The sequence below is a fragment of the Mirounga angustirostris genome, unplaced genomic scaffold (assembly GCF_029215605.1).
Source record: "Mirounga angustirostris isolate CCGP_5_RB_7025 unplaced genomic scaffold, mMirAng1.0.hap1 SCAF_1, whole genome shotgun sequence".
Classification (NCBI taxonomy): Eukaryota; Metazoa; Chordata; class Mammalia; order Carnivora; family Phocidae; genus Mirounga; species Mirounga angustirostris.
The window spans coordinates 195,537,530-195,560,262 of NW_026991709.1; the positions used below are offsets into that span (position 1 = coordinate 195,537,530).

A 22,733-nucleotide genomic window follows, 5' to 3' on the forward strand; every position below is an offset into this window, starting at 1 on the left:
GGCCGGCCGGCACGCACCAATGACCTTGCGGTCATACCAGCCGCCATGGTCCATCCACTGGCGCAACAGCTCGATGGGTGGCTGGGCGCCATATGTCTCCAAGGCTGGCATATTCAGGTCATCGATGAAGAAGATGAAGTTGCGCCCCAGGGGCGGCCCAAACACACCCTTTCGCCTGTGGGGGAGGGGCTGCGTGAGCCCAGCACCCATTGGCACCAGGTCCTCTGGGAATCCAGGGGTGGCAGGATGGCAACTGTCTTCAGCTTCTTCTGAATTGTGAAACCTCTTGAGCAGCCCCTCGTCCCAGTCTGAACATCCTGGGACATCACGTTGGCTGCCCCGAGTCTGGGCTCCCTTCAAGTTGAGTCCTGCCTCCCAGACAGATGTATATCGAGCTCCACCCAAGTACCCAGCCCAGGGCAAGCACCCATGGCGGGGCTTAGGAATTCCTGATGGATGAGGGCTCCAGAACAGTCTGCAAGAGCACCCAGGGCCCTCTAGGAAGTTTTTGGCAAACCCAAGAGCACAATTTGGTGAGGAGCTGGGTAAACAGCTGGTTGAGCCAAGCTGGGAGGACACTGGGGTACAGAAAGGAAGGAGGTGCCTGCCTCTTGTCCAGCTTGCTGTCGATGAGGTCCTGGGTTTGGTTGGCTGACGTTCGGGCTGAGAAGGTGAGGAAGTGGCTGATGTACTCTAGCGGCAGGTTCTTGAGGAGCTTGTCGGAGATGGTGAGTGTCTTCCCCGTGCCTGTCGGCCCGATGCACAGCACCTGGGAGAACGGGGATCACATGTTCAAGATTCTCACCAGGTCTGGCACACAGCAGGGGCTGCCCCCCTGTCAGTGTGGGAGGTCAGCCACCCCCCGACTTGGGTCTTGGTGTGGGTGAGGCAGGGCACGGCAGGGGCACTCACGGGCTTGTGGTTGATGAGTAGCATGTCCAGCAGGTAGGACATCTGCACTGTGTCCATAGTAGGCACGATGATGTTACAGTAGTTGGTATCTGGCATCATGGTGAATGGAGTCGAGGAGTCCATCCACTTCACCCAGGCCACCTGGAAGCACAGGCAGCTCTGGGCTGGGCCCAGAACCCCACCCCACCGCACCCCGCTCTGGCCAAGTGCACCAGGAGGACAAGGAGACGCACTGCTAGGCCATGGCAAGAGAGCCCAGGCGAGGGGCTGCTTGGGACTGAAACAGGAAGCCCTGTGCCCTCCTCTCTGCTCAGGGTGGGGAATCCCAGAACAAACCACTGGGAGTGGGGGGCTTCCTAGGGATTGCTAGGTCTCGGCATCAGGGAGGTGTTCTGGCAGTTGGACAGCCCAGAAGTCAAAGGCCTTTGCTACTTGGTTTCAGGCTATCCAAGGGTGTGGGGGCCAGAACCGTAAGGGTTGGCATCACTGGGATATGGAGAGATCCCCCAGCCTGGTCTTCCCCAACCATCCCTACCTGTATGAATTCTTTCACCCACAGCCTTGACCCAGCTTGCAGACCTCCTTTCATGAGGGGGCTCGCTACGGTCAAACCATAGGTCACACTGGGGACGTTAGACTCAAAGGTGCCCTCTGAGACCCCAGCAGGACCATGCATAGTGCCCTCTCTGCAGATGCCTCTCTGCCTCCTCCTTGTCCTGGGCTGGGGTCCTGATCCTGGAAGCACAGCAGGCTCCCGGAGCCCTCGCTGGCTGATAGGAGGGATGGGACACCACGGCAGGCCAGGAGGGCTTGCTGCCCCGCCCTAAGGGCACCCTGCCCCTAGGAAAATGGGACTTTTAAGTAGAACTGAGGCAGCCATCCCTGGGCTCAGCATCAACATGGAGGAGGCAATGCATATGGTTGGGAAGGGAGGAAAGCCAACATCTCCCAGTCCCATGTTCAAGTCCGGCTCTGCCACCCACTAGCTGGGCGTGGCTCTTCTGAGCCTCAATTTCCTTGTCTGAAAACTGGGCACAGTAATAACCACACTGTGGGTCTGTGAGGATCCATGAGGTAATGCAAATACCCCCCACCTGAGACCTGTGGCCATCAGCATGGGCTCCTCTCAGTAGTCATTATTCATCGAGGACAGCCACTACCCAGTGGGCCCTTCCTGTCCTGTCGCCTTAGCACAGGCCTGCATTCACCTGCTTGCCCTCTTCATCTTCGTCCTCATCGTCATTGGTGCTGCTGATGCCTGCGTCCTCCAGCCTGTAATCGAACACCAGCCCCTCCTCCGGGAAGTGCATGGTCAGCTGCGAGGGACCAGAGGAAAACCAGGCTGTGAGGCCCAGGACTTTGTGTGGCTGCTTATCCCTGGGGGCCTGGGCTGAGTGCACGGCCCCAGAGCACCCAGCATTCAGCACACACATCTGGGACTTGGGAGCCCAGCCTGGGGGCTGCCACCTCTCACATTCTCTATCTTCATCTTGATCCTGAGCCAGTGGCTGAAGCTGATGCGGCTGGTACTGTCCCCTGTGGCGCCCACACTCCAGATCAGGGAGAAGATGAACCAGGGCTCAATCAACTCCGGGATGCGACTCAGCTTTTCAGCAGGTATCTTCCTGAGGCCCTGGGGACAGTGGGGACCACATCAGGCCCAGGCAAGAACAGTGGTGAGTAGACCGAGGAAGCGGGGGAAGGGGGCATCCTTGGGTTCTGCTGCATGGGCTGGTGTCTCTGCAGCAGACAGGATGGGGTGACCCCATGACCCATGTGAGCCAATCTGAATCTCTCTTCCAGGAAGCTGGGCTTGAGGTTCAGGGCCCTCAGGTGCTCAGGCACAGAGAGCAGGGACAGGAAGGAGCAGGCACCCAGCCCCACTTGCTCAGAGCTGTACCTCTTTCGGCAGAAAGGGCTTGAAGAAGCAGTCTAGCAGCTTGAGGAGACTCAGGGTCAGGTTGCTGTTGGTTGAGGCGATCACCTCCCTTACCGAGTGCCGGACGAAAGTGATGGATCCCTACAGGGGATGAGCACCTGGCTCTTGTGGCTGGTGGCCATAGAGCGTTGCTGCCCCACCTGGGCCGGGCACACGGTGGCCTCGCTTACCTCCAGGAAGCGGACAAAGAGGGCCTTGAACTGCTCCTCGTAGGGCTTGAATAAGTCAGGGAGCCTCCTTAACCAGCACTCGACAAAGGGCATGAGCCCCAGGATGCTGGGCTCCAGGTACACCATGCCACAGCGGGACACTGTGGCTGGGGAGGCCACTGCCAGGTCCTGCACCTCGAACATCATGGTCATCGCCTGGCACCAAGAGGAGCCATGTGAGTGGGCCGGCCGCCAGTTCCTAGGGCCGGGAAAAGGGCTGCAGAGCCACAGGGAGGGGTTGCCCATCCTGCAACTGTGGGACAGGCTGTGGACCAGAAGCAGTGGTGGGCTGGAGGGGCCTCAGGAACCCCTTGGTCTTCAGCTAACATAGCTCTCCTTGGGGCCATGAGGAGAACAAAAGTCAGGAGATTCCCGACTGCTCTCTGGCCAGCCTAGGACCAGGGCATTTTGGGGGTCCCTGGAGCTATCTGATGAGAGCTGTATGCTATGCTGCAGAAGTTCCAGGTGTTCTCAGAAGGGCTCGAGATCAGCTCAGTGTAGCTACCACGAATGGCTCTAATACCGGGTGACAGCCCTCCTTGTCTGAGAACTGCACCTCACACACCAGGCAGGTGGCCCTGGGGCCAGGTGTGTACTGCCAGTCTCCCAGACTCCTGGCACGTTGCTAAGATGTCTGACCCAGACTGGGCCCACATGGCTGCAAGTGGGCCTGGGAGGCACGAGGCAGAGTCAGCCGGAGAGCAGTGGGTGGTCGTCCCCGACCTGGGCCCAGCGCATCCCAGAATATGGTCTACAGAAGGGCAGCCCTGGGCAGCTACCCCCAACATGGCCAAGGTGGGAGCTTGAGGATGGCCTGGGATGCAGCCGTGGCCCCGAGAAGGAGAGGGATGAGGCTGGCCAGCATACTGTGGCCCCCGGGGCCACTCAGCTGCAGAGGAGAGCTGGGAAGGCAGACAGGTAGACGGACCTCTGTGAGCTTGATGATCTCCCCAGAACTGAGGCACAGCTTCTTGTTGTCGTCCAGCACCGTGTTCATGTTCTCTATCCAGACAGCGTCCACCGGCCCATCGAACATGTACCACTTCTTGTTGGTGTCGGAGGCGATGGCCCCCACCCGGATGAGGGAGGGGAAAATCCCATCTGTCCTGCAGCCATCAGGGGGAGGGGGAGACAGGGCAGCACACAGCTGGCTCCCAGGGAAACCTGGCTGCTGGTCTGGCCCTGCTCTGCTGGGGTTTTTCTCTTTAATATCTTCATTCATTTAAAAACAATAATGGGGAAAATGGGACTTTTTGGTGTAACATGGTGTTATAAAAATGTGTGTTTATGTTCCTTCTCTGCCAAATCTCCACTAAAGTTATATTAAAGGAAGATAAAAGGTGACATACTGGGGAAAAGAAAGGAAATGGGGGAGGAGGCAACAGCAGAAATGGGGGTCCACACAGTTCTGGGAGACGGGAGGAGAAGGAGAAGGGGCAAATGACCTAGCAGAGAAAGCAAGGGATGGGTCATGAGATGCATCCAGGTCCTGCCACAGAACCCAGGAAGGCTCAGGCTTCAGAGGTACCAAGTGCCTGGGAAAGTGGTGGGTAGGGGGACATTTTTCTGGTCTGATCCCCAGGCCCCCCACCCACGCATGCAAGAGCCTGGGGTAGGCGTGGATGAGACCCTTCACTAGAAACGGGGAAGCAGGCCAGAGTCACATTTGGAAAGATGGGTGACTGCCCCTCTCCAGTGTCCACACCCCAGAACACTGGAGCCAAGCAGAAACCCCCCGCAGAAACTGGACACTTCCCCAGAGAAACAGAATGGCCCCAGAGAAAATCCTCCCACATGCTGATGTTTGGAGGGTCTCCACCTAGTTGCCCTTCTCCAGCTCAGCGAGCGCACTTTCCCTGATACGCACATGTCCTCCTGGGGGTGGAGGCCCTGAGAGGGACCACCAGCCCTCTGTGGTCATGACAGCAGGCAACGTTTACTAAGAACTTGGTATGTGCCACGCTGTCCAGACATCTTCCTTATATCAAGCTCGTTTTCTCCTTACCATAATCATGGCGCCATTATTATTCCCACTTTGCAGATGACGGCACCAAGGCCCAGTGGGGAGGAAGGTCACTCAGCAAGGAAGTGTGGTGGTGGGTAGAGTCCCAGGCATTTGGGCTCCAGAGCCTGAGCTCCTGACCTCCCACTGGGCTAGGGGAGGGAGGCCCATGGCCCACAGCCCCCAGAGGTCTGGGCGCAAGCTGGTCCCTGGAGAGGGGCCGGGACCACTCACCACTCATGGGTGAGCAGGTCAAATTCTCCATACAGCTGGCCCATCGTGATGGACTTGGGGTTCAGCACATAGTAGTTGACGGCCTCATACACGCCACCACTGATAGACGGCTGTCCTTTCAGCAAGGTCATGGCGGCTGCCAGGACTCTGTAACACTGGGGGTTCAGCCACCCAAGAGTGAGCCTCCTGGCTCTCCAGAGCACAGGGCTGGAGTGGGCTGCAGGCCACAGGGGGCAGGCAGGGTACTCTAGAGGCTACAGAGGTACAAATGGGGCCCAAGACCCCTGCCGAGGCCCCACCCACCCCTCGGGCCCCTGTCTGGGTAGTGAATTGCCTGGCTTGGGTCCACTTACGTTGCTCTTGCCAGAACCGGTGGGCCCGACGAGCATGAGGCCGTGCCGCACCACCGTGGTCTCGTAGAGCTGGATGCACTTGGTCAGGAAGCCTGGAGGGACATGGCAGTGGAGCTCGGGGGCAGAGCATGGGCTTGGGTCCTGCTCTGCCACTAGCTTGCTGGGCCACCTCAGGTGGGTCACCCTGAGCTTCGGTTTCCTCATCTAGGAAATGCAGCTGGCGATATACCTACCTCATAGGTGGGGGCAGGTGAAGCCCTCAGCGCAGCGATGGGCACAGAGTAGGCACACCACGCGAACGGCAGCCATGATTGCCACCGTGACTATTATTCCCTACCATGCGTCGGTCGGGTGTCCAACTGGCACGGACCTGCTCAGTGTCAGCTGTCACAGGCCCCAGAAGCAACTCCAGCCCCAAAGCCTCCCCCCGGCCTGCTGAAAGCACTACCCTGAGGAAATGGTGGCCAGTACATGGCAAAATCCCAGGGACAAAATCGGAGCGTCAGTCAAGAGCTGCGACTGACCAGGGACAGCTGCCCGCTGTAGGCTGAGGGCCAGACCCACACAGGTAGGGAATGAGCGTCTCACTTTGGCTCAAGAGCGGCTTGGGGAGCTGGTGGGGGGAGCTGTGGCCCTGCATGCCTGGGAGGCCCTGCTAATGGGACAAGGTCCAATTATTCAGTGATAGCTAAGCTGACCCAAGGCCACGAGGGAGATTTTGAGGCTTCATCCAACAAGCCCACTGGGACCTGGCGGGCAGGAAGTGGCATCAGAGCTCCCTGTGGAATGAAGGACAGTGGAGGGCGTGGGGGGCAGACCTCGCATCGAGGAGCACACCAGGCCCCAGAGGAGGGCCCCGTGTAGCCAGGGTGGCCTCGTGGCCAGGTGTGATTTCCGGGAGGAGCGTCCCCCCACTCCACAAAGGATTGGCAGGGAGGCTCTAGGAGGAGAGGAAAGGTCCCCTGGCCTAGGGATGGGGGGACCACATCTGGAGCTGCATGGCTGAGCAGTGGCTGCGTTGAGACCCCCGCCTTCTATCAGGAAAGAGGGTTGGGGTCAGAGGGAGCCTGAGGGCGGCATCCCCCAGAGTTCTTCCATTGATGCGGCGGCCTTTGTAACAAGCTGATTCAAGAAAGGCTCAAACGTTCCTTAGCCCAACAACACCATGGCTGTGTTCCACGGAGACTGTGAGCAAGTCCTAGATGAGAGCAATATGCTTTGCTCCAAAAGAGGACAGTATGGGCTGGGGTGTGGTGGGGCAGGAGGCGTGGGCAGGCCATAGCTCACCATTTCCCCCAGTGATGGCATCAAACCCCATTGCTGCCCCAGGCAGGTAAGGATGGGGTAGAGGAGAGCCTCTACTGGGGAGGAGCAAGGCCCAAGAGGGGCCCACAAGGGGAGGGGGCTAAGCAGGGGGTCTCAGGGAGGTGACAGGATCTGCTTCCCTACTGTAAAATATTCAGCAAAAGATACATTAGTCTCTGCCCCCTGTACCTGATACAGAGCTCCTCAAACCATTGTAAGTAGGATGCTAGGAGAATCTTTTCTGATACTTAGTCTTTGACCCTGGTTCTTGACACAGAGCTCCCAAGACCTTTGTTATTTCCTGAGTGCTAGGAATGTCTTTTGTTCTAATGAGGCACCTCTTGGTTTGGGCTCCTGGGAGCAGGCTGGTCACCAGGAAGACCAAACCATGGTTAGACGCTTAGAACTTTTGGGCTCACTCCCCCATTCTCCAGAGAGGGGAGAGGGGCTAGAAGTGGAAAATAATTGATAATAATAATCTATCATGCCTGCATGATGAAGGCTCCATAAAAAGCCCCAGAGCATGGGGTTTAGAGAGCTTCCTGGTGGGTGAACACATCCATGTGCTGGGAGGGTGGTTCACCCCAAACTCCAAGGGGGTAGACCTCAGCCTATGTATCTCTTCATCTGGCTGTTCATCTGTATCCTTTCTCATATCCTTTATTATATAATAAGTAGTAAACGTGTTTCTCTGAGTTCTGCGAGCTGTTCTAGCCAACGATCAAACCCAAAGAGGGGGTCGTGGGAACCTCTGGTTTGTAGCCAAGCTGCCGAAAAGTTGTGGGTAACTTGGGGACCCACTACTTGTGACTACTTGTGACTTGTGACTCTGCTTAGTGTCAGAACTGAGCCGAATTGCGGGATAGCCAGTGGAAAACTGGTGTCGGAGAATCGGTTGGTGTGGGAAAACGCCCACATCTGGGGACAGAGGCATGAGTGGGAGAGAGGGCTTTCTTCTACACATCTGTCACCTGCCCTACCCTGGGGACTGCCTGGCGAGAGCCCCAGCCTGCCACACGCTTGGCCAGGTGTGAGTGACCCTGAGGCAGCACTGCCCCGACTCTGCGCCCCTGCGCTGGATCCCGGGGCAGCCACTCCAGGACTGCGAGGGCAGGGGCCGGCGGCTCACCGTCTACATCCTTAAGGTTGCTGTTCTCACAGGCCTTGCGAATGGCCTTGTCCAGGATGCCGTAGTCAGTCTCCTCCTCCTTGATGGTGGGGAACAGATCCGATACGATCCCAGAGAAGAGCTTGAGGTCCTCCTGCAGGAACTTGGGCACATTCACATCTCGGATGGCCCGGAGGCATATCAGTTCCTGCAGCAGAGGCCGGTGGAGCCTTCAGGGGACCCGGGTCAGACATGCCTTCAGCCCCTCTGGCGCCCTCCTGTAGTCCTGCTCCCCGGGCTCCTCTAGATGGAGCTCACCTCATCCATACTGGGGTTTTCTCGCTTGAGGTTCCCGGCAGCCGAGATCACGGTCTTCACAGCTCTCATCCCGAAGTCATAATGATCCTGTCACCACAGCACAGGAGGGGCAGGTGGGCCCTGTGCCTTAGGGGGCCACTGCCTGGAACGCTCTGCCTCCCCGCCTGGTACCTGGCCCTCACCCAGCTGGAAGCTGCAAGGTCACACCCCCTGCAGGCCCCAGCCTGAGCCAGGTGCCCTCGACTGTATGCCTCTGGCACCTTCTCCTTACCATCCCAATGGTCCTCTCCCTTCCCAGGCCTACCTAGTCCACATCCCCTGCTTGACTCTTGGCCCCTGAGGGTGAGGACTCTGTGCGGGTCCGACCCTGGCAGAGTCCTGCGGTCTCAGCACTGTACCAGGGGCAGGGACATACTCAGGTTTGTTCAAAACATGAAAGAAGGGGTTCCCATCTGAGCGAAGGCAGGGTTGGCCCGGAGGGCCTTTGAGCTTCCTTCTAACATTGTCTCAACGTCTCTCCAGACCCACCCTTTCGGCCATACCACTGTGGCTTTTCCCTTCTTTGCTGCTTGTTCTGTTTCTCTCCATTATATAGTAGGTGTATTGGAAATGGTTAAATTTTTTTCATTTTCCCCCATGGGGCCAGACCATGAGAGCTACATCTGGACCTGACCCACAAACCAGCACACTTCCCAGAAGTCTTGGACTTGGAGCAGGATGAAGTGACTGGGCTAGACTTGCCGCTTAAGGTTCTGCATTTCCAGAACCATGTGGGTACAGTCGGTCTAATGGGAGGGTAGCGCTTTTGAAAGTGGATGGTAAGAAAGGTGTGTGGAGGTGCAGGCATCCAGGCTGCGCTGTGGTGGGCAGCTGCTGTTTTTCCCAGTAACAGATCACAACTCCTCCAGCCCATGGGCTTGGCGGGGGGGGGGGGGGGGGGGGGGGGGCGGGGGGGGGGGCGGGGGGGGGGCGGAGGAGGACACGGCCAAAGGCAGCATGGTTTCCCCCTGGCCACAATGACTGGTGTTCATGCAGGAGCAGGTCATGCAGAGAGGGCCCATTAGGATGACACCGGGGACTTTTTCTAGAACTTAGCATGTAAACCTAGAGCTAGGCTCATCTCTGCCACTGCAGAGGGGAAGCCTGCCTGAGAAGGGAGCCAAACAGGGAAGCTTAGCCAGCAGTGCTGGGGTCTGTACCAATGGCGGCTGCCCCCGGAAGCTGGGCTCAGCATGCTGAGTGGAAGGCCCACGGGGCGGGGGGCTGCTGTCCTGCTCTGGTCCCACAAGACCCAGTGTGCTCGCTCTTCAGCCCTGGGTTGTGTGGCTCTTGGTCTCCTAATGCTTGACCCAACTAGCCCTCAGCTGAGGAGTGGGGATGTAATTCCTATCTCACAGGGCTCACGGAGGGCAGACGGTGGCTCTCACACCCGGAACCTGGTGGGGGCAGGGCCTCACCTGCGAGCTGAGCTGCTCGGAAGACAGCTTGAAGGTGGTTGTGATCTTCTTGGCCAGCACATTGGCCTCATTGAAGCCAAAGGAGTAGAGGGAGATCTCTGCGATCATGGCGTAATCCGGAACCATCATGGCCACAGGCCGGAAGAGCGCCTGGGGCATGGGGCACCCGTGTAAATGGAAAGGCAGGCCTCCCCTCCCAGAGCCCCGCCGACTCTCTGGACCTCACCGTCCTCAGTGGTCCTCAGGCCTCGGAAGGCAGGCTCACTGCCCTCCTGCCCCACCGATGCTTGGATTCCCCTCTGCACCTCACCTGCCGTGGCTGAGGCTGCTTATCCTCCCCTGTGGCTGGACGGCTCTGCCGTTAGAAACCGGTCCTTCGTGTGGACCTGAACCCCCCGCCCGACTTCTCCCAAGCCTGAGGACAAGCCTGGGGCCTCCTCTCCATGGCTGGGGGTAGGTCTCAGCACCCGCAGGCAGGAGGGTTGTCCCAGGGAATCCTTGTATAAGCACTTAAGCACCTCTGAGGCCATAGCCCCCGGGCTTTCCAGTACCCTGGGAAGCCCCTTGGGCCACCCTGTGCCTGAACTCACCTTCAGATTATCGGGCAGCTCGGTCCGGCCAGCATATCCTGGGTTCATGGTGATAAACACCGCACAGGATGGCACAAGTGGGATCTCAACGCCTTCAAACATGAAGCGGTCTACCTACAGGGGGAAGGGGTTGGCTCACCCGCCTCCTCTCTGGATGGGCCGCCTTGTCCCTGCGGAAGCCCTGTCCTGGCTAGAGCTGCTCAGCCCAGGAGAGAGGGTTGGCTCCTCTCTCAGGATCTGGCCTAAGACCTCAGGTCCTGGTGGGCACTGGTGGCCTCCGAGGTCCCGGCTCCCTGAGGTCTTCACGCATCTCCTGCTACCGACACCCTCCCCCCAGTTCCTGACACTGGTTCTCCTGGACGTGGGCAAGCTCAGCTCTGACTAGGACCCAGAGCCCTACTGGCGTGGGGTTGGGCTCCTGCCAGCCTCCCAGCTCTTGTTGCTGGAAGGAGACCTCTGGCCCCTCTGAATGAGGCTACAGAAAGGACAAATGGCTGGAGCTTCCCGTAAGGGTCAGGATGTAGGAGGAATCCCTTCATCCACAGCAGCTTGGCCTGGAAGTTGCCCCCAGAGTGGCGCAGGGACGTGGGGCTCCCTGGCTGGCTACAAAAGCCCCTCAGGGACACTTCCACACGGGGGAGTGGGACTGCCTGGTCCCCTGCAGGACGAGAGAGCGTGGGCTCAGGGCAGGCCCGAGTATCCGGCTTTTGGCACCGCCAGTATGGGGAGCTCGCGGCAGCGTGGGCATGCTGGGGACAGCTGCCATGATGCGCTGGTAACCTGGAGGGGCACCCCGACGCTCACCCGCTGTTGCTGAGCCTTCTGGATGGTGGTGATCTGCTGTGCTACCACTGACAGCACCTCAACATCGATGCGGTTGAACTCATCGAAGCAGGCCCAGGCCCCAGCGCTAAGTGAGGGAAGGACAACGGGGGGATGGGAGTTCAGGGCCCACCTGACGCCTCCAAGGGCCCCCTGTGACTCTGCTGGGAGGAAGCCTCCAGCGGCCATCTTGGCCAGCTCAGCCATATTCCCACCACCCACCACGCCACCCCAGCGCCCACCAGGGGCTGAGCCTTTGATTAACTATTATTCCATCCTGTCCCCCCCACCATCCTGTGAGGCTCCTCTCAGGCATCGTCCCTGGGAGAGGTCAGCCTTCCTGCCCTGCCCCATACCACCCTCATGCACTTCCTCACCTGGCCAGGCCCTTGAAGAACTTGCCCATGGCCATGAAGTCGAGCTGGTCAGAGCAGTTGAACACCACAGTCTGGATGGCCAAGGCCTTGCCCAGGTCTTTGGTGGTCTCAGTTTTCCCTGTGCCAGCCGGACCAGCTGGGGCGCCCCCAAACTTGAGGTGCAGGGCCCCAGTCAGAGTCAGGTAGCACCTGCAGGAGTGAGAGGAGGTAGGCATGGGCCACTCCTTCCTCAGGACTCCCGGAGACTTATGCCTGTTCTTTCTCCCAAGTCAATTCCTCTGGTACCCTGAAAGGCAGCTTTGACTGATGAAACTAGTAAAGTTCATACCCTTTAGATGCTTCCTGAGTGCCATGCGTGTGCTAAAAGCTTTACACCTCGGCTCATGAAATTCTCATAACCACCCTGAGGAGGCTGCAGAGGAAACTGGGGCACAGAGGGTCGAGTCAGCTGTCCAAGGTCGCCCAGCAGAGGGACAGAATTGGTCTTGAACTGGAAGCCCGTGCTCCTAACCCTGCATTGTTTTAATGGACTGGCCCAGCATGGACTCCCTGGGCCTCATGGTTCCCAGACTCTCGGGCCAGCCAGAGCTGGAGGGAGGGCGCCAGGGCAGGAGGGTACATGGGGAGGGAGATGCTCACCTGTCGGTCAGGGGCGTGATCACAAGCCTCCCGCTGTTGCCCAGGTACTCATAGCCGTAGATGAACTCGGCATTCACAGCCCGGATGTACAGGTTGTTATTTGTCCAATAGTACCTGGCATTGAAGGGAGATAGGTTCCCGGACCATGGGGACCATGGGCCACTGGGTAGGGCATGTGGCCGAGGAGAGGCGGGGAAGGAGGGCATCAAGGTACCCCACCCAGCTTGTCCCAGGGCCTACTGGAGACTGACTCTCCACCCTGCCCCAGCCATGGATGTGACCGGGCCAGGGGCCCCTGCATCCTCACCTCAGCTGCGAGATCCACTCAAAGTCGTTCACGCTGACTATGTTCTCCTGGATCAGCTTGCTCACCACATCCTTGGCATGGACCTCAATGACAATTAGAGCTGACAACACGGCCCGTTGCATGCGGGACAGCTTCCCTCGCACCAGGGCCACCAGGTCACTGAGCTGTGGGAGCAGGGGGGACACTGTCACATATTGGCATGGTCAAGCTAGGTAGGCTTCCCCTCCTGCGCACAGACGGTGGGCTTCCAGGAACAACCTCTCTATCCTGGGGGCTCCTGGTGGTCTAGGATGGGAAGGGGCTCAGAATGAGGCAGGGGGAGGGTGGGCGGGTCATGGGTCACTTGAGAAGTCTGGCAGGAAAGCAAATAAAAACAGAGGCACATGCATGGCGTCTGCCTCCCTGTAGCATGCGGAGACTTGTGAGCCTTCAGGGGCCAGGTGGTGGAGCCTGGCAAGGAGCTTGAGGAAGGCGTGTGGTGAGGAGCCAAGGCACAGAGCGAGGAGAGCCCATGAGAGAGTGCAGGAGGGCCCCAGATGTGTGGCTCCCTCACTGACCACTGGGAGAGGGGCACCTGCCTTGCCTCAGAGCTCTCCTCAGACCACCAGACCCTCCCACGGGTGGCAGGTTGTGAGACACTCATTTCAGGAGTGTCTCACCTATTGCTCTTGGATCTAACTCCAAGCCCCTTCCAGGATCAATATAGGGAAGCCCCCCGGAGGGAGCAGTTTCTCCCAGGGTGTGGGGTGGATGGGGGGAGCAGACCTGCCGGGCCAGCTGGGGGAACAGCTGGTTACTGAGGTTACCGGCCCCCAGAGCCTCTGCCACCTCCATGGTCCAGTAGGTCTGGCACCCGGCGATGGTCACCTGGCCAGGCCACTTTAGAACCCACTGGGTCCTGGGCATCTAGAAAGATAACACAGGTAGGGCTGACCCAGGCGGTGGCTAGCCCTGACCATGCATCCTCTTTTTTGCTTAAACTTCCTCTGTGTTTCTGGGCCCAAGTAGTTAATTCCGCCTCAGAAGGAGAGAAGCCATTATGCTCTGGGCCTCTGGGGTTTGGGCCAAGTCCTCACTTCCTCAGCGGAGAAGACCTTGAAGCAGAGGGATGGGAGCCTAGGATTGGGGAACACAGTCCTGGGTTCACTGCCACTTTCAAATCACATGCCTTTGGGCAGAAAGCATCTCTGAACTAACCCACAGGTGAGCTGCTGACCATGGACTGAGAGAGGTGCTGTGGGGGGAGGCCCTGCGCCGGGCCAGGTGCACAGTGAGTGCTTAAAACACAACCACAATAGCTGGTCATTATCAGGGGCACGTCTCACTTTTTGGAACGTTTTCAGATTCCTCCTCCAGCGGCCCCAAGGACCACCTGCCCCCAGAGATCCCGTGGCTGGCTCACTGAGAGCAGCAGGGTCAAGGCAGAGCCCGAGGACGAGGCAGGCAGGCAGGCAGGCGGCTGTGTGAAGGAGCAGGGGGTCTCCGAAGCTGTGTTGGGATGGGAGGCACGGCTCACCGTGGGGTAGGCCTTGATGGCTCTCTCGATGATGTCCCGCACACTGGCCTTCATGCTGCGCTCCACCTCCCGCAGCCAGTCCTCCACGTTGCTGGACGGGTAGATGGAGAAGGACAGCTGCACCTCTTCACCCTCCGCCGAGTACATGTGTGTGATCTCCAGGTCCTCCTGGAATTGCAGCTGTGGGCAGGGGAGGAGTGAGAGCAGCCTTACCCCATGTGTGCCCGGAGGCCCCATGCGCCCCAGCCCCAGGACTGGCCCTGCCCCCGCGACTGTTTGCCCCGACTGCACATGGGTCTGCCTTGTCCCCAGCTGCGGCCCAGCCCACTTGGGAAAGGAAGCTAAGCCTGCCCTGCTTGTCCCCCTCCCCCACAGGTCTGTATGGCCTCCCTTGTAGACGAAGAGAAGGATGAGGTGATTCAGGAGCCTCCGCTTCCTGCGTTTCTCGTGTCTCGTGTCTCGGCCCAGCCAGCACCGCAGTGCACTGGCAGGGGTTGGGGGGGGGCAGGACTCCACCGAGCTGGGGGTTCTACAGCTGCCCTTCCTCCCACAAGCCCCAGCTGTCGCCAAGGGCCAGGAATCTCACAGGCCACCTCAGCTCCTGCTAAAAGGACTTGGAGCCAGAAAAGAGCTATCCTCCCTGGAAAGGTGTCCCAGAGCTCCCGGGCCTGAACCCCAGGCCCAGTTACCCACCCGGGCGATGTTCTCGAAGCACTTGCGCAGGTGGGGCTGCACGGCTGTGGGGTCCTTTGTCTGGGACAGAATCTCGAGTAGTTCGTCATCTGACAGGAAGTAGAATCTGCCAGGGGAACAGGGGTGAGGGAGTGGGTCAAGCAGCCTCACACCCCAGCCCCGTGGGCAGACACTGACAGAGTGGGCATGGGCCAGGTGGTGCCCACCTGGGGAAGGCACCCCGCTTGGTCTCCAAGTACTCGCTGAGGCCCTTCTGCACCATGTCCAGCAGCTTGTTGCAGTCCCGCAGGCTGTCCAGCAGCCTCTGGTCAGAGCACACATTGATTACCTGCATGGCCCAGGCCAGAGAGTGGAAGCGAGCATGGTCAAACTGGGAGGCAGCAAGGTGGGCTCAGAGGGCACCCATGCTGGCCAGAGACCCCAGTAGGACCTGGGAAGGAGAGAGGACAGAAAAATGGCCCTGAGCCAGGGCCCACATCCATCACCCCATCAATCCACAGAAAATAGTCTATGGTAAAAAATATTAGGGCTATGGGCACCTGGGTGGCTCAGTCCATTAAGCATCTGCCTTTGCTCAGGTCATGATCGCAGGGTCCTGAGATGGAGCCCTGTGTCAGGCTCCCTTGCTCAGTGGGGAGCCTACTTCTCCCTCTCCCTCTGCCCCTTCCCCCCACTCATGCTCTCTCTTTCTAATAAATAAATAAAATCTTTTTTAAAAAATTAGGGTTAAACAAAGCCAAGGAATTTGATTTGTTGTGGGCTTTGTCAGAGCCTTTAAAATCCTAACGTAGGGGCGCCTGGGTGGCTCAGTCAACTGAATATCCAACTCTTGGTTTTGGCTCAGGTCATGATTTCAGGGCCCTGGGATCAAGCCCTGCCTTCAGGCTCTGCACCCAGCATGGAGTCTGCTTCAGATTCTCTTTTCTCTTTTCCCTTTTCCCTCTGTCGACCCCCCCACGCTCGCTCTCTCTCTATATATAATAAAATGAATAAATACAATCTCTAAAATCCTAATAACGTAGGGGTGGCTCAGTTGGCTCAATTGGTTAAGCGTTGGACTCTTAGTTTCAGCTCAGGTCATGATCTCAGGGTTGTGAGACTGAGTCCCATGTCGGGCTCCAAGCTCAGCGCAGAGTCCGCTTGTCCCTCTCCCTTCCCTTCTGCTCCTCCCCTTGCTCATGCTCACTCTCTCAAATAAATACATAAAATCTAAAAAAAAAAATCCTAATGTAGACTGTAAATCTTCAAGGGGAAAACCAACTATTGTGTTTATGAGGAATATCTCTCAAGACTGGGGAGTCCACTCAAAGGGACACAGGTCTCAGACTCGTCCTTCAGTCTTTCTTGTTCAGAGAGAGAAGAGACCAGGAGGCTCCCAACAACGTGACCAGGCTCCCCAGTGGTCCCGGCTGCCCCCTCCTCTCCCCATGTGAGCTCGCCTCACGGTTCTCATAGGCATTCTTCATGATCTTCCTCCAGATCCGCTCCATTGTCTGGTAGCGCTTGCTCTCCACGGGCAACTGCCGACTGATGTCCTCAGAGCTGAAGATGGGCTCCAAGTAGAGCCAGGCCCGTTGACAGTTCAGCCACTCCTCCAGCACCTCCTGGGCAGGGCATGGACCATCAGGGCCTGGGGTCCACGTTAGGTCCTATCCCTGCTGACCTGGAGCTCTCACCCGACCAGAGTGCGGGACCGAGCACTGGGCCAGCATCCACGGGGGGATTTCCACATGGCCCTGCCAGCCACTGCTCCAGGGAGCCAAGGCTGCACAGAGGCCCTGGCTTCCAGAGAAACCTTGCATCCCCCACAGGACACCAGAGCCTCCAGCAGAGCCAGGGGAGCCACTCTTCCCTACGAGAGATCCACCCTCACACCAGTGAGCCCTGCAGTCACAGAGGAAAGAGCCCAGTGCATGGAGGCCCAAACCAGTCCCCTTTCCTGGAAGGACTTTTGGGTTTATGACCCCAGGAGTCTCTGAGGTATACTGGGATTTGAGCTTGAGATCCCTAAAATACTCTCTGAAACCTCAGTCCAAGATCGAGACGCCTCCAAAACCAACTGATTTCTCCTTCTACCTTCAAACTCCTCTCTACGGATTTATCTCTTTTCCCATCAGTGCAAACTCATTCATTCATTCGTTCATTCATTCCCTTCCTCGAGAGATGTGTGCTTCAGCCAGTTCCGTGCCAGGCCTGTGCTAGGCCCGTGTGGGCATCAGGAGAAGCAGAGAAACAGGATGGGGTCCTGCGCTTGAGATGCCCATAGCCCACGAAGCTGCCAGTTCCGCCTCTGAATCACCAAGGGCCCAGCATGTGTGATGGGCTTTGTAAGAGGCACCAAGGGCCACCTTGCTGGTAGATGTGGGGGAGTCAGTGAGGGCTGCTGGATGCTGAGCCTTGGAGATGGCAGGAAGGAATGGAACTGCAGGTGGGCAGTGTGAGCAAAGGAGGGAGACCCAGGGACAATGCTGACCAACTCAGACATCTCTGGGTGATCCAAGGAACGTACATATAAGCCCTCCTCACTCGGCTCCTGACCTTCACTGGAGGTTCCTGAGCAGCTCCCAGGAAGGTCCCAGGGAAGTGACTGTAAGAATCACGCCAGTAGGCCTAACCCCAGGACAGTCCTCCAAGGCTCAGCAGACAGCCTTAAAGAGGGGCAGTCCCCAACGGCCCGGCCCCTTCACCCCGAGCCAGCTTCAAACGAGAGAGGAATGGGAGGCTCAGAGCAGAGCAGATGGCATTGAGGAGCCTCAGGGCCTTGTGGTGTCCAGCCCAGAAAGTTCTGAGACTGGAGGTGAGGTCTTAGTGGTCGCAAGACCAAGCATTTCATTCCCCTCCCCAGCCACAGCATCGGACCATACATGGCCCCACCCTCATATCCTGAATCGCCTCCTCTGGTAGCCAAACCTCAGAGATGGAGAGCCTCATCCTAGATGCTCTGCCCTGAATGAGGGGCCTGTCAGAGATCGAGGAGCAGGGCAGACCCAGGTAAGGCACCTCCCCACTTCGAGCCGCACCCAGACACCATCAAGGGCTGCCTATGTGAGGGCTGGGGAGGAGTGAGGGCCCACCTGGGTCAGCTTCAGCTTGCTCTCCCAGGAGTTGATGCGCTGCTCGAAGGGCTTCTTGTAGGGCGAGAAGGACATGCTCTGGGTCATGACGATGTGGTCGTCAAGCAGCTGTGAGGCCTCGTCCGGGCTCTTGAGGATATAGGTGTCTGTCTCCTTGTATGGCAGCACGTTGAACAGGATGGCTGACCACTCCTTCTCCATCTTGTCCAGTGCCTAGTGTGGGGGGCAAGTCACGGCCGGGTGCCGGGAGGGAGCCAGCACACTGCTGTATGACCAGCACCGGACAGCAAAGGGTGGGCTCTGCCCAGCCATGACCGTGGTCATCTGGCAAATAATCTCTGCTGGTCTGGTCACCCAATCCCCCATGGGGCCTTGTCTGAATTCAAGGTCGGCTGGTACTCCTACACGTGCTGCCCAGGTACAGCATACACACCTATGTTGGGAGGCAACTGAGGTGCTGGTTAGAAGCTCTGGTCCCAGTTCTAGCCCTTACTGGCTATGTCACCCCAGACAGCTGCTGAACCTCTTTGAGCCTTAATGTATTCACCTGTTACAGGAGGGTAATACTATCAGCTCCTTCCTGGGCCAAGAAGTACTTGAGAAGAGTAACTGAGTAATAACAGGGATGGTGAACATTGCACCAAGCATTTCACATCCACAACTAACCCACCGAGTAGAATCCACCTCAACCCCTGAGCCTGGGGAACAACCCCAGGGGTGAGGCCCAGTAGTGTCCTCCTCCTAGGCCCTGGGGCTGGGTGGGCCTCCTGGTGGCCACCCACCTGCTCAATGGAATACTCTTTTCCAGCCACCTCGGCCACCTTGCTGATGCTCTCAATGTGGTCCTGCAGGTTCATCTCGAGGCAGCGAGAGAAGGTCAGGTTGGCCTTGGGCCTGACATTAATGTTGATCTCGTTGGACAGCACCTCCCAGTGCCGGTTCCTCATGCCAGGGTTGCGCAGCCCCTGGATCAGCGGGATGTAGGGCTTGAACTCCTCGATGCGGGCCCTGATGTCTAAGGCCACGTCCTGGCAGGCTGCCGGGCAGGACAGGCAGGTGTGAGAGGCAGCCAGCATGGGCAGGGAAAAGAGGGGACAGGCTGGCTTGGCTGCCTACCTGGTATGTCCTTGAACTGCTTCACACACTTGTGCATGGTCTTGAAGGACTCAATGACATTCTTCTCCAGCTGCTCGGCATCGATGGCCGACAGGGGGTCATTCATCCAACTCTCAGACCAACGCAGCCAGTCGGAGGCCGTGGTCCAGAGGTCTAGGTAGGGCTGGAACTCCTTCACCATCCTGGAGAGCTTGTCGTACTGTAGGGGCAGACGAACCAGGGCTGTCTGGGGGTGCTTCCCAGGCTCTCTGCAGACTGCTCCTTCTTGGGCCAGGTCCTCTCCCCCTCGTTCCTGGCTGCCGTTCCTGCCCCTGTCCCCACGAGCCCTGGCCTGGCCTCCCTTCCTCCCGCTGTGCAGAGGCTCTGGGCTCTGAGTGGCTCAGCAAGGCCTTCTGCCTGGTCCCAGCCAGTCTCCTTGCCCTGAGGGCCAGGACTGGGGAGTCCCTCTCTGCAGCCTGCTCAGTCCTACCCGCCAAATGCCAGGGCCCTGCCACCTGGGAGTTGGGTTCAGATATGACCACAAAGGCCACAGGCTCTTCCTCAAGCCCCGGGGCTTTGGGGCCGACGTGCCCTCAGGAGGCCTACATTGGTGATGGGCAAGCCGAAGATGCGCTCGCGGTTATTATACAGCATGGCCAGCTGCTGGCAGTCCTTTAGCTGCTTCTTGACCCGCCGCGCCTCATTGGCGATCTCGTGCGCTCGCACAATCTCCACATGGGTGGAGAAGCCAGCTACCACCAGCTGTTGGCCAAGGAGCAAGGGGTCAGAGGCCTCTGGGACCCCAACCGTGTGCATGCATCCCCATACACACCCCATACATGCCTGAGGTCCTCCCAGTTCTCAGGGCACTTTCTTCTCCTGGAGTAAGCGGGTCCCTGGCCCATCACAAGCAGGCTGACTGTCCCAGGGTGACATAACAAGGTCACGGGGAGACCCAGTGCCCTGAACACTGTGCCCATTTTTTTTGCCCACTGGAGCTTGGAGGACACCATAGAAGAGTTGGGATTCTTTGTAACCCTGAATTTTCTGGAGCTTGCTGCCCAGGCACCCCTCCAGCCATGTGTTCATCCACCCACCAGTCCACCCACCAAACATCCCCATAGCCCCTCCTGCGTGCATGAAGCCAGGCCTGGCCCAGAGCACATGGTGGGGAGTGAGGCATAGCAGAGCCCTGAACCAGCCCCACCTGCAGCCCCTCCAGTTTCTCCTGGAAATTGTTCTGATCCATGATCTGGATTTTGTGGAACTTCTCCTCATCTTCTATGTGCTGCTGCCGTACCATCTCTATCTGCCCAAGGATCTTAGAAGGCCAGTTGCTGGCAGCCCACCTGGAGGGGGCAGGGGTGGGCATTGGGGGGGAAGGTTACAGGGGAAATTGTGGGGTGGCTTGGTCAGGCAGGGGCACCCAGGGTGAAGGGGAGAATGGGGGAATCCAGGCGGCGGCTGGAACTGGCCAGGGCTGAGCAACCAGGAAGTGGAAGTGAGCTGGAGACAGCCACTGCCACCATCGGGGTGATGGTGGCCGTCCCTACGCTGCGGCTGTGGTCTGGGAGCTGTGGTGGGCATCCAGAGAGATGCGGGTCCACAGTGCCCAGTGCAGTGATGGGGCAAGGGGGAGAACGGTGTTGGAAATGAGAGAGGTGATGCTGGGTACCCCCTCACATTCCAGGGTCTGGAGGGGCCTCACCTCCCATGAGGCAAAGCAACAGCCTCTAGTCTGCATTTTCTTGGTGACCAGCCAGGCCACCAGGCCAGCTTCCTTCATACCAGACTGACTCCCTTTGCTGGCTGATGTGGGGGCTCTGTGAAATTCAGGGATTCTGCCTGCATCTGGCCTAGGAATGCTGACCCCGGGGAGGCGCACCCTGAGTACCAGGATGTCCTGGGAAGCCGGTGCCTTGGGGCTCTTGGCAGGGCTCCCAGGGGACAATGCCAACCTCTTCCAGGCCCCAACATTCTCAAGGCACCCCTGGCCTGTGAGGCAGTGTGGGCAAGGGATTTCTGGGGGCCTCAGTAAGGCAGTCCGAATCTAAGGCTGTTTCCCACAATGCTCTTGAGCTGGGTGGGGACAAGTGCTGCTCCCCAGGGACCGACCAGGCGGGCTTTGCCTTCTCTCTGTGCTCCCAACGATTCCAAAGGACCCCCACCACAAACAAGGGGATTCCAGGCCCGTGTGAACATTTGTGTGTCAGGCTGACAATGGTATAGAGAACGGAGATAGGGTGAGGGGGCAGCAGGGTCCCTAGACCAAGAGGCTTAAATGATTTCCTTCTGCACCACTGGCCACTTGGCCCTGGCCCATGTGGAGCCACGGTCTCAGACATCTTGGCTGGCATTTCCAGTGCAACCACACAGCCCATGGCTGCGGGGATATCTGAGAGCCATGTGTCTGAGAGCCAAGCTCCCACTCACTTGTCGTTGAAGTCCTCTGTGCTGAGGTTGTAAAGGAATTCATCCATGACCTGGTAGTCATCCATGACCTTCACAATCCTCTCCTGCACGGACAGGTAGGTAATGAGAACTGCGTGGGTGGGACCCCAAAGTGGTCGAGCGCTAAGGAAAGGCGGCTCTCTTCCAGAGAGGGGAGAATTGGGGTTGGGGAGGAGGCGCAGGGTGGGCACTGGGCTCAGGGCTCCAAAGGCCATGGCCGCCACACCTCCAACCCCCAGCCCTCGTCCCATACCTTCCACCCTCCTGGCCTTCCAGATAGCATGGCTCTGAACCTCTACCATGCATCCAGCCTCATAACCTCCCAACCCCCCCATCCTCTGTGTCTACCTCACCTCTAGCCTCCTGGCTCCTAATCTCCCAGCCCCTGCCTGTCCCCGACCCCAGCCCCCAGTCCCCCTTACACCCGCCTCACCTCTAGCCCCACCAGCTTCTCAGGGATGGCCTTCATCCACTCGCGAAGTTCAGCCAGCTCCTCGATGCTGTTGGGCTTCTCATAGATCTTGCGGCTGATGCTGCGAAACTCCTCACAGATCTGGCGGTGGGCGGAGGGCGCTAGGGAGGCCATGTCCCTGTCCCTTCCTGGGGCCTGCTCCTCCTCTTTGGATCTCAGTGTCTCCCAACAGGTAACTGCCCCCCAACCCACCACATCCTGCAGCCGACTTGCTGGGGAGCTGAGGTCTCCCTAGCTTCCTGGGCCCAGCCAACACATGCATGGGACTTCTGAGGCCACCCGCACACCCTCGGCTCCATGAAATAGCCCATCTTCAGGAGAGATTCCCAGGTCTTTCCAAGTCTAGGAAAAGAGGTAGCAGCCCCCATTTCCTGGGACCTTCCCTATGGTACGGCTCCCTGCAGACAGGCGGGGGGTCAAGGCAGGGTGACTTCCAGATCCTTCCACTGGCCTGGGCGTCTGCAGACAGCCCTCACCCTGCCTAGGGACACCTTATTCGTGGGAGCTCACTATGGAGGCGAGAGTGCGTGTGTTGTTGCAGTCACCAGGGCCAGGTGCTGGGCACTTACATTGTCCACCTCCTTGTGCAGGTGTTTGGCCAGGATGTCAAGCATGGAAGTGGCCAGGGCCTTGTGCTTCTTGGACAGGCTCTGCTTGACATTGTCGGTGTTGATGTAGAAGGGCCCAATAATGATACTGCTGGGCAGCGAGCTGTCCAGAATCTCTTTTTCCTGCAGGTGGGTGAGCACCACCTCCCGTACTTCCGAGGATGACGGGCAGTGCGTCTGGTAGGCTCTGTGGACAGTGGGCACACACGATGGCCAGAGGGTGGTAAGTGGGTGGCTGGGGGTCACACCAAC

General features: G+C 58.6%; 1 protein-coding gene across 1 annotated transcript in view; it reads right to left on the bottom strand.

Moving 5' to 3' along the window:
* Positions 1–22,733, bottom strand: part of DNAH1 (dynein axonemal heavy chain 1) — a 72,858-nt gene that overhangs the window by 22,459 nt on the left and 27,666 nt on the right. Inside the window, exons 13-43 of the mRNA XM_045862227.2 lie at positions 22,443–22,666; positions 21,835–21,954; positions 21,384–21,466; positions 20,158–20,299; positions 19,557–19,712; positions 18,972–19,170; positions 18,638–18,891; positions 17,856–18,068; positions 16,221–16,385; positions 14,988–15,109; positions 14,782–14,887; positions 14,089–14,268; positions 13,338–13,478; positions 12,573–12,736; positions 12,266–12,379; positions 11,627–11,815; positions 11,232–11,337; positions 10,428–10,541; positions 9,838–9,987; positions 8,381–8,467; positions 8,084–8,270; positions 5,650–5,741; positions 5,297–5,451; positions 3,989–4,166; positions 3,022–3,216; positions 2,813–2,932; positions 2,387–2,545; positions 2,121–2,228; positions 913–1,053; positions 609–769; positions 18–175 (exon numbers count right to left, since the gene is read on the bottom strand). Of these exons, the coding sequence (XP_045718183.1) occupies positions 18–175; positions 609–769; positions 913–1,053; positions 2,121–2,228; positions 2,387–2,545; positions 2,813–2,932; positions 3,022–3,216; positions 3,989–4,166; positions 5,297–5,451; positions 5,650–5,741; positions 8,084–8,270; positions 8,381–8,467; positions 9,838–9,987; positions 10,428–10,541; positions 11,232–11,337; positions 11,627–11,815; positions 12,266–12,379; positions 12,573–12,736; positions 13,338–13,478; positions 14,089–14,268; positions 14,782–14,887; positions 14,988–15,109; positions 16,221–16,385; positions 17,856–18,068; positions 18,638–18,891; positions 18,972–19,170; positions 19,557–19,712; positions 20,158–20,299; positions 21,384–21,466; positions 21,835–21,954; positions 22,443–22,666 (4,683 nt within the window). The remainder of the gene's footprint in view (positions 1–17; positions 176–608; positions 770–912; positions 1,054–2,120; positions 2,229–2,386; positions 2,546–2,812; positions 2,933–3,021; positions 3,217–3,988; positions 4,167–5,296; positions 5,452–5,649; positions 5,742–8,083; positions 8,271–8,380; positions 8,468–9,837; positions 9,988–10,427; positions 10,542–11,231; positions 11,338–11,626; positions 11,816–12,265; positions 12,380–12,572; positions 12,737–13,337; positions 13,479–14,088; positions 14,269–14,781; positions 14,888–14,987; positions 15,110–16,220; positions 16,386–17,855; positions 18,069–18,637; positions 18,892–18,971; positions 19,171–19,556; positions 19,713–20,157; positions 20,300–21,383; positions 21,467–21,834; positions 21,955–22,442; positions 22,667–22,733) is intronic.